This window comes from Prenolepis imparis, unplaced genomic scaffold (genome assembly GCF_030444845.1).
Source record: "Prenolepis imparis isolate NDT839.2.m4 unplaced genomic scaffold, iyPreImpa1.0 SCAF_11, whole genome shotgun sequence".
In the NCBI taxonomy this organism is placed as follows: Eukaryota; Metazoa; Arthropoda; class Insecta; order Hymenoptera; family Formicidae; genus Prenolepis; species Prenolepis imparis.
In genome coordinates, this window is record NW_028141169.1 from 10061829 (window position 1) to 10074269 (window position 12441).

The 12441-nt window shown below is 37.0% G+C and overlaps 2 protein-coding genes across 3 annotated transcripts in view; one reads left to right on the top strand and one right to left on the bottom strand.

The window, feature by feature from the left end:
- Positions 1–473: 473 nt before the first annotated feature.
- Positions 474–4878, top strand: Dlic (dynein light intermediate chain). Of its 2 annotated transcripts, none has more exons than XM_083049147.1 (10): positions 474–607; positions 796–869; positions 1276–1392; positions 1481–1711; positions 1961–2171; positions 2255–2443; positions 2519–2633; positions 2730–2846; positions 3534–3699; positions 3788–4878. In XM_083049147.1, exons 1-10 carry the CDS (start codon positions 513–515, stop codon positions 3901–3903), a joined length of 1431 nt encoding a protein of 476 aa, XP_082905273.1. In that variant the 5' UTR covers positions 474–512; the 3' UTR covers positions 3904–4878. The 2 variants fall into 2 exon arrangements, with proteins under 2 accessions (XP_082905273.1, XP_082905274.1); XM_083049148.1 differs by having other exon boundaries at positions 496–607; positions 2730–2870.
- Positions 4879–4985: 107 nt separating this feature from the next.
- The window catches only part of Mib1 (E3 ubiquitin-protein ligase mind bomb 1), a 369810-nt gene continuing 362354 nt past the window's right edge, over positions 4986–12441 (bottom strand). The window contains exons 10-15 of the mRNA XM_083049146.1: positions 9695–9914; positions 9168–9478; positions 8602–8776; positions 7922–8123; positions 7314–7471; positions 4986–6791 (exon numbers count right to left, since the gene is read on the bottom strand). Coding sequence (XP_082905272.1) covers positions 6651–6791; positions 7314–7471; positions 7922–8123; positions 8602–8776; positions 9168–9478; positions 9695–9914 — 1207 coding nt within the window. The 3' untranslated portion in view covers positions 4986–6650. The remainder of the gene's footprint in view (positions 6792–7313; positions 7472–7921; positions 8124–8601; positions 8777–9167; positions 9479–9694; positions 9915–12441) is intronic.

The window sequence follows — 12441 nt, forward strand, 5'->3', positions numbered from 1 at the left end:
TAGCGCGCGCTTGTTGTTCTAGTTCTTTTTTGAAAAAGACATATTAAGTCGATTCTCGCAAGTATTGTTGCCTCTTTTCTGCGAAAATATTTATCAAGTTTAAAGTATTATAACATATTATTTAAAACATATTATTATTTTATTTAATTTTATTTTGGACTAACTGTCAAACTGCTAACTGCTAACCCTCGCGATGACAGCCTTTCGATGCTACGAATATAACACACAACGCAAATCGACAGAGAGCCAATCAGCATTGCGGAAAAGAGGCAACAATACACTTCGAAACTTTCGAGATGACTTCGATACATTCGAGTGGACTGCGATACATTCGAGAATCGGCATGCGTTTTTTAAAGAAAGGATCCATTGATTGAATGAATGTCTCGGTAATCTCGACCGAGCTCGATATATTCGATAGCGATGAATCGAAATCGAATTGCGATATAATCGACTCTGTACTTCCACCACACCCGCGCGCCCGCAATCGATATCCTTATTCCTGTCAAATGGATGACAATGGCAGCGACGACGGTTGATAAGATGTTGCAGAGCAATGGCTTTCAGGCGAAGAAGAAAGAGGACATCGAGAATAAGGATAACTTGTGGTACGTGTCGCGATGTTCGGTTATCCGTGTTATCGAAATGTCCTCGCGAATCGAGGCTCGTCTTATATCTCGCGAGATAATCTTCCGCTTCGCATGACACATCCTATTGTTGCGTGAGAAAAATTCAGTCTTTTCCTCCGCGTATCTAATTTCACCTCTTGACGCGATGTTACTCTTATGTTTCGCAGGTCGTCTATCCTGGCGGAGGTGCAAAACAGCGGCAACAACAAGCTACCATCGAACAAAAACGTCCTCGTTCTAGGTAAGGAGATCAATCGGACCCGATCGACCGTAGACCGATGTAGCACGCATATTAAGTATCGCCCCCGCTGCCTGACGCGTGTGTCATCGATAGTAAAAAAAAAATACTATATCGTCGTATTTATGCTAATTAGCAATCCAAGATAAATCGGATTTTTCATTGTAATTTTTTCATACACGTGATACTTGGTCATAGCATACTGACAGGTTATATTACAGTGATATGTGCATTCTTTATTTTATTTGCGTAGACATACTAATAAGAGTATAGAAAAATATATTTCAGTTTTTCTTGTGAATATTACTATTAACAAGTGCAATATATGATATTTTTACTGTGATAATTATTGTAAATGAGGAGATATTTATGGTATCATATTTCATATATTTTGTATATCTTTTTTTAGGTGACAATGAGAGTGGGAAAACTACACTTATAGCTAAACTACAAGGTGTAGAGGATCCAAAGAAAGGTTCCGGACTGGAATTTGCATATATCGATGTGAGAGATGATTATCGAGACGGTTGGTGCAAAATTAACATACTGTAATTCTTAATTTAAGAGGATATTTTAACAGATGTATAATTTCGCGATATATAATTTCCTTGCAGATCACACAAGGCTGTCTGTATGGGTTCTGGATGGAGATCCGGGTCATGCAAATCTGTTGAGATTTGCTCTGAACAAAGAGAGGTTTCCGCATACACTCGTTATGTTAGTCGCTGCTATGACTACACCGTGGGCCATTCTCGATCAGCTTCAGTCATGGGCAGCATTATTAGGCGATCATATTGATAAATTACCATTAGATAATGATACTAGGCAACGATACAGGCAGCTTAGTAAGTAGAATAAAACACAATAAATGTATAATAAATAATATTGTGCTATTGTTTCAATGTTAACACAAATATTGCTCATTGCTTTGATTATTGTTATATTCTTTGTTTCAATTCTCAAGTTTCTTTAATTTAAAATAGACAAGATACAATGTGCATTTTTATAGAAAATTGATTCTAATTATATCTATATATATGTATGTATGTATTTATGTATGTGTAATATTGTTATGCACAATTTTATTTTGTTAGATATTAAAAAATGGCAAGATTATACAGAACCTGGAGACGAATTAGATCCTGGAAGTCCTCTGCGACGTACTAGTCGTAATTTGGATGATGACACCGCTGACAGCTTACCTTTGCCGGAGGGAGTACTTACAACCAATTTGGGCCTAGACGTCGTCGTGGTCATAACGAAAACCGATTATATGTCCACTCTTGAAAAAGAACAGGATTACAAGTGAGTATTGATTGAAGAATTCGCGGTGCAATGTAAATCATTAGTACAAATATTATAATTTTATATAATTTATTTTTATATAGAGATGAACACTTCGACTTTATGCAGCAGTGGATCAGGCGGTTTTGTTTGCAATACGGTGCAGGCCTCTTCTATACATCGGCGAAAGAGGACAAAAACTGTGATCTGCTGTATAAATATCTTACGCATAGGATATATTCTTTACCGTTTAGGACACCGGCATTGGTTGTTGAGAAGGACGCAGTACTTATGTAAGGACATTCTTACATTTTCGATAAGACTTCCTTTTATACTTATATATATATACATCAATGTGGGCGTTGCAGACCTGCTGGTTGGGATAACATGAAAAAGATTAGTATTCTACACGAGAATTTGCAATCCATGAAGGCGAATGATTATTATCGCGATGTTATTGCACAGCCAGCAATAAATCGGAAAGTATGTTATCGTTGTTTCTCTAATACATACAACCGTTTTGAATGTAATACAAATGTGTGTAATCCAATATTTGATTTATTAACATCATTGGTTTAGTGTGTCGCCAGAGAAATGGAGGTTCAAGCGGAAGAAGAGCAAGCTTTTCTCGCGCGGCAGCAAGCTGCTCTATCCGGCTTGAAAGATCCCACTCGGTCTCCAACGACTCGGAATCAGGCAAGCCCTGGACCAATTATACAGGTTATACCATTTATAAATAGAGCATGCTCTTCATGTTGCGTGTCAAATCAAAGGTACCATAGCATCGTTACTAATTTTCTCATGGCACTTACAAATTATGCGAGTGATCCATTAATCTAATTCGTCACGACATCCATTATAAAATCATTGATTCCATAATTTAATATATGTTTGTGCCAATTGTTTCGTTCATTATGCAGTATAATTATACTTGCATAGCTGTTTCGTTTATCCATATAGACAATTCATTCAATGTTGAAATCAGATGTATTTTTATTTGTCATGTATTACAAATCTGTGCCTAGAAGACCCATATTGCTTAATGTATCTAATGAATTCGTTAAATGGAATGATAACATAGCAATATATTAATGCAGCGACATCATAGCATATCCGATCAAATCATTTGTTTCATTTAACATGCAATAATTTAATCCTTGTCGGTAGAGGATGTTGATAAATCATGTACAAGACTTCCCAATAGTTTACTGTACAGTGTGTTATTGTTTAACAGTCCATGTAATTTCAATTCCAGCAATCATCTCGTAGGGTTATTGCAGTTAACATTTGAAAGCATGTTCTAATCTATGTGGTATGATCTGTGAATTAAGAATATGATAATATGCTTCAAAAATGGATGGAAACTAATATTTTTGCGAATAGGTGGCATCGCCAAACAAGAAGCTGGATCCTAAGGGTACCGGCGCGACACCGTCTGGAGAAGGTGTCTTAGCTAATTTCTTCAATTCTCTCCTTTATAAGAAGACTGGAGTGCAGCCTGGATCACCAGGGACACCAGGCAACGTAGGAACGAGTCCCTTGAAACTTGGTACGTAATTAATAAATTTTCTTTTTTTCGTAAGGAAGAATATTTCCAAAAATATTCTATACTCTAAAAAGAATATTTCGTATTTCAGAGGCTTCACCTGTGGATAAGGCGACGATGTGCAATGACGCAGCGGCGGAATTAGATCGTCTCACTCGGACCAAGAAAATTTCCCCACCCAATTTAAACTCGTCATCTGAATGTTAAAGATAACGCGCTTTTTCTTCGCGACCTATTGTTGAATGACAGTTTTATGTTGCCATCGGATAGAATTAAAACAAGAATTGAAAATTGAGATTCTTGTATTCTATTTATTGCAAAGATAGATCGCGTATCTACTGCGTGACATGGAAATATAATGAACGAACATAATGGTAAGATAGGTCATGAAGAAGTAAAATTTAGCTCTAATCAATCATTAGTAATTTAACCTGATTAAATCATAAAAGAGGGATATTTAAAAAAAGAAAAAAAGAAAAAATAAAATTATAATTTATCGCACAACTCTGCGACAATCTCGAGTGTTGTGTTTCACTAAATATCAGACAGAGAACAACTAGAAAGTTATTAAATTAATGTAATTAAAATATTTAATATAATAATATTATCGAGATGTAGGCTTTACGCACATTACCCCAGCGCCTGGTCATAGTAAATTATTTAGCAATTACCCTTCGTATATATACGTGAAAACGGAAGCATGTTCGCTATATCCATATACGATGCACATCTTTTTTTGTCTCTTTGTAATCGAATACTTTTATTACGTGTTTCGTACTGGATCATTTTCCTTCACGAGATGGTCTCCATGACGACTCGTCACTGCATTCGGTCTAATTTTTACGACATAAGTGCCGTTAGCGCTGCGAATGTGTTGCGCGAATGCGTGAGATAGTCTTTTATACGAATCGTTCACGAAAAATACGTGAGACCTTTTAACAGAAGACGCAGTGCAGTCTTCACATTTAGGGATAGCTAATGGTACGAGACTGGAATGGATGTTCATATCGCGCGCGTGTAAATTCGATATTTTCTTTGTAGATTTCGAACTGTATCTTATTCAACTCGCGCAAACAAATGAACAGAAATCTGTACATTCAGTTATCAATATACATATATATAAATGTGGCTATATGTACATGAAATTTAAATTCTCGAAGAAAATAAATAATTTTTCGTATATTTATCGTCTCTTATATTCATTTTCAGCCAGAGTAATTATTATTTATTACAAGTTACAAATTTATCGTGCGATATTTAATAAGAAAATTTGTATGGCAAGTTTACAAAATTCCTTTATTTCATTGGGTGGAATACATTAAAATAATTAATAATGCAATATTATTTTGTTCTATCAAACATATTTGCGATATAACTTAGATTGTCACATTTTTATTTATGATATATATATAATTCGACATACTAATAATGTATGTTAATATCTAAATAAAAGTCAAGATAGTATTAAAATATGAAATGGAACAGGAATGATCTGCGAGTCTGAATAATCTTATTTTATTATGTATCTGTTTATTTCATATATTTGATACGTGAATATAAGCATTAAGAGCAATTTTCAAGACTGTGAGTTAATCTGCAAATAATTGAATATAAATTTTGAAATCACAAATATAATAAAATGTCCACTTTTTCATTATTCAAACTCGGAAGAGATGTAAACAAAAAAAAAAAAAAACTACCATGATATGAAATATATACAAGAAATGCATAACTAAAATGCACAATTAATGCATAATTAAAATTGTCATAAAAAAGAAAATATAATAGATAATCGCGTCTTTATAAAATTAATAATGACACATAAATACACATTGCTACTTCATAATTAATACATAATGATAATAATAGTTGTGCAACAAAATTTGTATCAGTAATGATCCACATTTTCAAGAGTATTTTTGGCGGATCCTTAATAACGTTTGATTTATAAATTTATAATGTGTTTATTTATTAATAATAAAGTTAATATAAAAGACACTTAGCCATAAATATAATCAATATAAATTTTATGTCGGTTATCATCATAATTGTTACTTTAAAAAATAAATAATAAATTTTTAAATTAAAAAAATTAATGAAAAAAAGCTTTGTTATCCTACTAGTGTAGATCCATTACTGCATTGCACCAAAAACATTTCTCTACCGATTTACGTAATATATAGATAACATATCACATATCAGGAAATTGTAATATTTTAATGAACAATGATTTTAATCATAAGCCTCATACAATTTATATTTTTTACATCAAAAGATAAAATAATGCATAAATGTGATATTTTTTATTTATTGATTATAACAATCTCAAACATGGGAATATTATTCGCGATGGATGTAAAGACATTAGTCTTACGTATTAATCAATATTTGGAAGAACTCTTTTATATCTTACTGAATTTTTTTTTAGTTTTTATTTAGGCAGAGAAACAATGCTAGTAAATGATAAATAAAAAGCTCTGTAGAAAACATACTGGAAATATGTTACATTCGTGTTTTAATATAACCATACGGCTACATATATGAAACACAACTTTAACAGCATAATATATCATTTATCATGCAACAAGTTTTTCTTTTACTACAGATATGAATATTAAATAATATAAGTGTGCGTACGCGCGCTATATATTGTTATCGAGCTCGTTCATCAATCAAATTATATTTTATGAATAATTGCGAGCGCAAAAATTATTATTTAGCATATATATTGTTTTTCAGTTTTATGCAACTGGATCATGTCTTTTTAAACCAATATTGTTTTGTCGATTCGGCTCGATATAATCTTGTTGTCAAAAATAAACGTCAAGAAGAAATTAATCAATTTTCCTCGCGAAAAATGTCGCGGATAATCGTAGATTATATAATTCGTCTACCATATAATCGCCCTCGGAAAATTCCAGCGCGCAATCCGATCGGTGACAGTCTTTTTATTTTTAGTAGAGCAGAATGCGCTTGTCGACCGCCTTGCGACATATTGGACACTCCGACATACGATCGCCGCACATTTGGCAGGTGCCGTGTCCGCACAGGAAGATCATGTTTTTTAGACGATCCAGGCAAACCGGACACATAGTCTGCAACAATAAAATAATCGAACTTTAGTGACTTATCGTCTCCGACATTTCCATCTAAATCCTATCTCCTCTAATATGAACACATTATTTTATTTTATTTCATTCAAACTTCTTTCTTAAGGATTCTTGTAATTAAAACCGATATTTTTTTTAACGAAAATATAATTGTACATGTTTTTTATCATATTTTTGTAATGTTAAGTATTTAAAAAAATTTTTTTGAGTCTCCTTGAAGTCAAGTGAAAAGTGAAAAGTAAATCTTTCTAATTAATATAACTTTGTAACTCTTTCTCGTAATTGGAAAAATATACGTGAAAACTAAACAGAATGATAGATTTAAGTTATTGTGCTACAAAAAGGACTTAGAATTTTCGAGAGGATGTATATTCTAGTTCTTCGAGAGCAAATGGTAATTGTACAGAGAAATTGCACGGTGTGCGGACTTCTTCCTTCGGCACAAACGAAATTATTCGTTTCATTAAAACGGTGTATAACGAAGCGAGACGCAGAGAGGACACGTACCTGTTCCTTGATGTCCTGCAATTGCTGCTGTAGTTTTTGTATGTCGCTGTGGGAAGTATCTCGGCTGCCGTTGTTCATTAAGAGAGCTTCCCCAGCCATGGTGTTATTCGTGGGCGTCGGCTCCTCCTCGGGATCTGCATTGACTTCAGATATCGTTTCTAATGCAACAATCAATTTTTTAAAACAGAAAGTTCACGAAAGATAGACGATGCTCTTAATCATTAACTCATATTTTTATTCGCGATGTATAATAATGTATTATATCAACGCAAAACTAAATGTTTTAATTAAAAAGAGCAATTAACAATATTATGTAACATAGGTGTCGAACAATTTGAATTATAAAATGTCGTCAACTAGTTGGAAATATAAAGAAATACGTATGTTAATTTTAAGACTAGACAAAACGTCATCTTGACTATTATATTTTAAAGACGAGCTTTAATCTCTAATTCAATCTCGGATCTGTATGTTCAGAGCGACTAGATAGATCGAGGTGAGCTATCTAATCGCTACTACGTTCTACATGGCAACAGTTTGATTTATTTAGTGCGATTAGATAGGTCGAGGCGAGATATCAAGCGTCCTATGCAAAGTGGACGTTATACCTGAGGCGTTGCAGTCTTTTACGTAAGTGATATCACCTCCGCCGCCGCAGCAAACCGAGAGCGGTACCATGTGCTCTATCTGGGCTCGGCATTGCACGCACTTCTTCATCAGGGCCGCGCAGCCCTCGCAGGCGCACATGTGTCCGCACGGACGGAACAGCATGCCCGCCTTGCGATCCGAACACACCACGCATTCTTCGATCTGGGAACAAATGTCCATTATTACGCGAAGGCGTGAACGAAACGCGCCTAGAATTTCGAGATCTATTCCAGGATAGAATGCAACTATCCGGTCAACTATTATTACTCCTACGTAAAGAGAAGTTAACACGGCGGGATATTAAATTACATCGATGAAAAGAGCGTAATTTATAATACGATTAAAATGTTATTGACATTGTAAAAGATCTTGATTTAAATTAATTATTTAAAAAAAGATGCATCTAGCTTCGCGTAAAATATGTAGAATTGGTATATAAAAATAAATTCGGATTTTTCCACAAATCATCGAGAATAAAAAAACTTATAATTATATTATTAAAAATAATGAGATAAAATTAAAAAATCACACATCAACTAAAATAACGATCACTGTTAGAGAATATGATGTCAACGGCGCAAGTTACGGATAGTAATGTGTAACAATATAGAAGAGTGTAATAGTGTCAGCAATATCTTACTTTTACTCGGGAAAGAACGTTTTCACGACAAAGTAGACATTTCTTCACTCTCGGTGCACAGGCGTTGCAACAAGCCACGTGTCCACACGGGCTGAACAGCGTTTCTCGTTTGCCATCAGAACACACGAGACACTCGTCGATCGCTGCCGATGGGGTGATGATCTCGATATCATGTCTGGAAGAAAGAAAAGTCTTAGCTTAGTGAACATTATACTTAGAGATACAGAGGTGTATGAAATAATTGTACAAGAAACTGTACCTGGAACATCTAATTTAATCGAATTTGCAGAAAGTATGTCGAGTTTGCGTTTGATCTTTTGCAATTAAATCCTTTGCTCTTATATATTATTTTAAATTAAATTTGCAAAAGAAAGAATTCTCTGTCGTATTTAAATGCCGGTAATTGATTATTATATAAGACAAGGTTTTAAAAAAGGACTCGATTAAACTTAATAATATTAAAATAATATTTTTAAATAATTATATAATATTAAATAATATTTTTTGTTTATAAAACGAATTAAGAGGTTAAAAAGATCAGGGAGTGGACGCGCTCGGATACTAACGACTCCTTGTCCTTGTGGCAGGTAGTTAGGGTTTTGCAGAGATTGGGATCCGGACAAAGGTCCAAGGGTGTCTGGCCCTTCTTGTTCTTCAGCTCCAGGTCGGCGCCATGCGCCGCCAGGAAGCACGCGATGAAGGAACTGCTCTTCTTGTCCTGGCCCTGAGTGCCTAGACCCATCAATAGTCGTCCGACGTCCTGCACGTCCTGCAGCTGTCGCAGTTGTGACAGCGTGTGATGTCGAAGAGCCTCGTGCAAAGGCGTATCCCCGTCCTTATCGGCGACGTTCAGATTCGCACCTTCGCGAACTAATAACTATGATCGGACAAATCATATCGCAAATTAGTTGACTCTTCTTCAAAGAAGGAATTTTGATTATCCTATTATTAGATACCGATCCATAAAAAAATTATTTCTTTTTAAAAATTATTAGAAAATTAATCATTGTTAGAAAATTAATTATTATTAAATATGAGATTTTCACGATTACTCCAAAAGCCGAAGTTGCAGTCAAAACAGAAGTAAACGCACCCGGACAATCTGCGTGTGTTGTCGTTCGACAGCCAGATGCAGAGCGGTTTGCAGGTTCACGTTCTGCAGGTCCAGATCAGCTTTTCCGGCGCGTGCCAGTTGTTCGGCGACTTCCACATGATTGTTGAGAGCAGCCAAATGAAGTGCCGTATAACCGTCATCCTTCTTCTCGTCGACGATCCAGGGCCGTGGAAGTTTCGACAGCAGGACTCGCATCGCACTGAAACCGGACGAAAAATAAGACATTAAAGCAAAAAGCCGCAATTGCATTTTGCATGCGGAAAATTAATTTTCGCTACGCTTGCAAAGCATTTTAGTACCAATTATTTTATAACGAGTTTTGCCCTAATTAATTTTTCACTTATCTCTTTCTTTTTCTCTTCTCATTTAAAAAACATTCAATCTGTGTAATGATATACATGTCTTTTTATTTATTACAAGATATATTGTCTCAACTATGTAACTATTAAACAATTTAAATTTACTCACCTCACGGTTGCTTCTTTGTTGCCCGATGCCTCCCCGGGCCTCCTCGTAGAAGTTTCGAAACACTTGCACTAGCGTTACTTTTTTTCGTTCGCGACGCGCGGCGACGCCCGAGTTTTAGCTATCACAATCTTCGACGCGTTTCGGTGAAACGCGAGACTCGCGAGAACTTATTCGCGCGCGAATAAAACCGAAGCTCCATTTTCGCGTCGCCGCTTTCTCCAAGACCCACTTTTCGCAGGGGCTTGTCGAACGAAGATGTTGAAGAGAGCGACTTCGCCGCGACGCACTCAAGTCGCCCAAGGATGCAGCGAGACGAACATTGAGCGCGATTCACGATCGACGAGATCAATTTCACGTGTGCGATCGCGATTACGATGTCGGTACGTGCGACGCGATCGGATTTATACGATAATTAACCGCCAAAGACGCTAATTAATACACTCGTCCTTTCGCGGACCGGCAAGAAGCGCGCGACCATTGATCACGAACAACCGAAGAAGAGCACTGGAGGTGGAGCTAAGCTAGACTGGCACTGCCAGGTTAGGAACGCGCAACGACCAACGACACGTCGCGACAAGTTGTAATGGTGGGGCATTGTAGGGGTCGCTACGCAACGTACGTGCCAGATTCAGCGAATCACGTCGCGACTACATACCCCCACCAGGTCGTAGTGGTGCCAGGTTCGGAACGCGCAACGACCAACGACACGTCGCGACAAGTTGTAGTGGTGGGGCATTTAGGGGTCGCTACGCAACGTACGTGCGAGATTCAGCGAATCACGTCGCGACTACATACCCCCACCAGGTCGTAGTGGTGCCAGGTTCGGAACGTGCAATGACCAACGACACGTCGCGACAAGTTGTAGTGGTGGGGCATTTAGGGGTCGCTACGCAACGTACGTGCCAGATTCAGCGAATCACGTCGCGACTACATACCCCCATCACTACGATCTGGTGGGGGTATATGTAGTCGCGACGTGATTCGTTGAACCTCGCACGTACGTTGCGTAGCGACCCCTACAATGCCCCACCACTACGACTCGGCGCGACGTATCGTTGCGCGTTTCGAATCTGGCAGTGCCAGTCTAGCTCCACCTCCAGTGATCTTCTTTGATTGTTCGTGATCAATGGTCGCGCGCTTCTCGCCGGTCCGCGAAAGGACGAGTGTATTAATTAGCGTCTTTGGCGGTTAATTATCGTATAAATCCGATCGCGTCGCACGTACCGACATCGTAATCGCGATCGCACACGTGAAATTGATCTCGCTCAATAATGTTCGTCTCGCTGCATCCTTGGGCGACTTGAGTGCGTCGCGGCGAAGTCGCTCTCTTCAACATCTTCGTTCGATAAACCCCTGCGAAAAGTGGATCTTGGAGAAAGCGGCGACGCGAAAATGGAGCTTCGGTTTTATTCGCGCGCGAATAAGCTCTCGCGAGTCTCGCGTTTTACCGAAACGCGTCGAAGATTGCGATTGCTAAAACCCGGGCGTCGCCGCGCGTCGCGAACGAAAAAAAGTAACGCGAGTGCAAGTGTTTCGAAACTTGTACGAGAAGGAGGCCCGTGGAGGCATCGGGCAACAAAGGAGCAACCGTGAGGTGAGTAAATTTAAATTGTTTAATAGTTACATAGTTCCTGATTATTTTTTTAAAGAGTTTTGCAATTTTTATAGAGATAAAAAAACATACTTTCAATATCGAAGATACGTTTTTTTATCTAAAAATTGCAGAACTCTTTCAAAAAATAATCAGGAACTATATAACTATTTAAAAGAAACTTAAAACTCTGCTCAAAACTATTGAAACTCGATATGTAAAAAAATGTGAAGTTGGCATCCCTATTTTTTGAAACTGACTTTCGTTATCATAATGACCGGAACTATTTCTAAAAATTATCAAGAACTCTTCCTATGGTTCTAAATAACTGAAAAACTCTTAACAGAACTATGATAGCAAAACATAGGGGTGCCAACTTCACACACCCGCTGGTCTTTGCTTCGTATAAAAATATTCTGCAAACAATGTACTATACAAATGTGCAATAGATAAATTTTTGGCTGCTCTTTAAATATTAAAAACCGATACTAGTTCGCCGCGCGCAGCATGCGGCGCATGCTTATATTATGCATATCAAATAAAAAAATTTGTACGCTGATATCTGCTTCGTATAAAAATATTCTGCAAACAATGTATTATACAAATGTGCAATAGATTAATTTTTGGCTGCTCTTTAAATAATAAAAACCGACACTAATTAATTCGC

Bases quoted from the DNA above. Each gene is read 5' to 3' on its own strand.
- Dlic (XM_083049148.1), top strand. From the start codon at position 513: ATGACAATGGCAGCGACGACGGTTGATAAGATGTTGCAGAGCAATGGC. The intron at 608-795 runs GTACGTGTCGCG...TATGTTTCGCAG, and splicing joins GAGAATAAGGATAACTTGTG to GTCGTCTATCCTGGCGGAGG. The intron at 3,700-3,787 runs GTACGTAATTAA...TTCGTATTTCAG, and splicing joins AACGAGTCCCTTGAAACTTG to AGGCTTCACCTGTGGATAAG.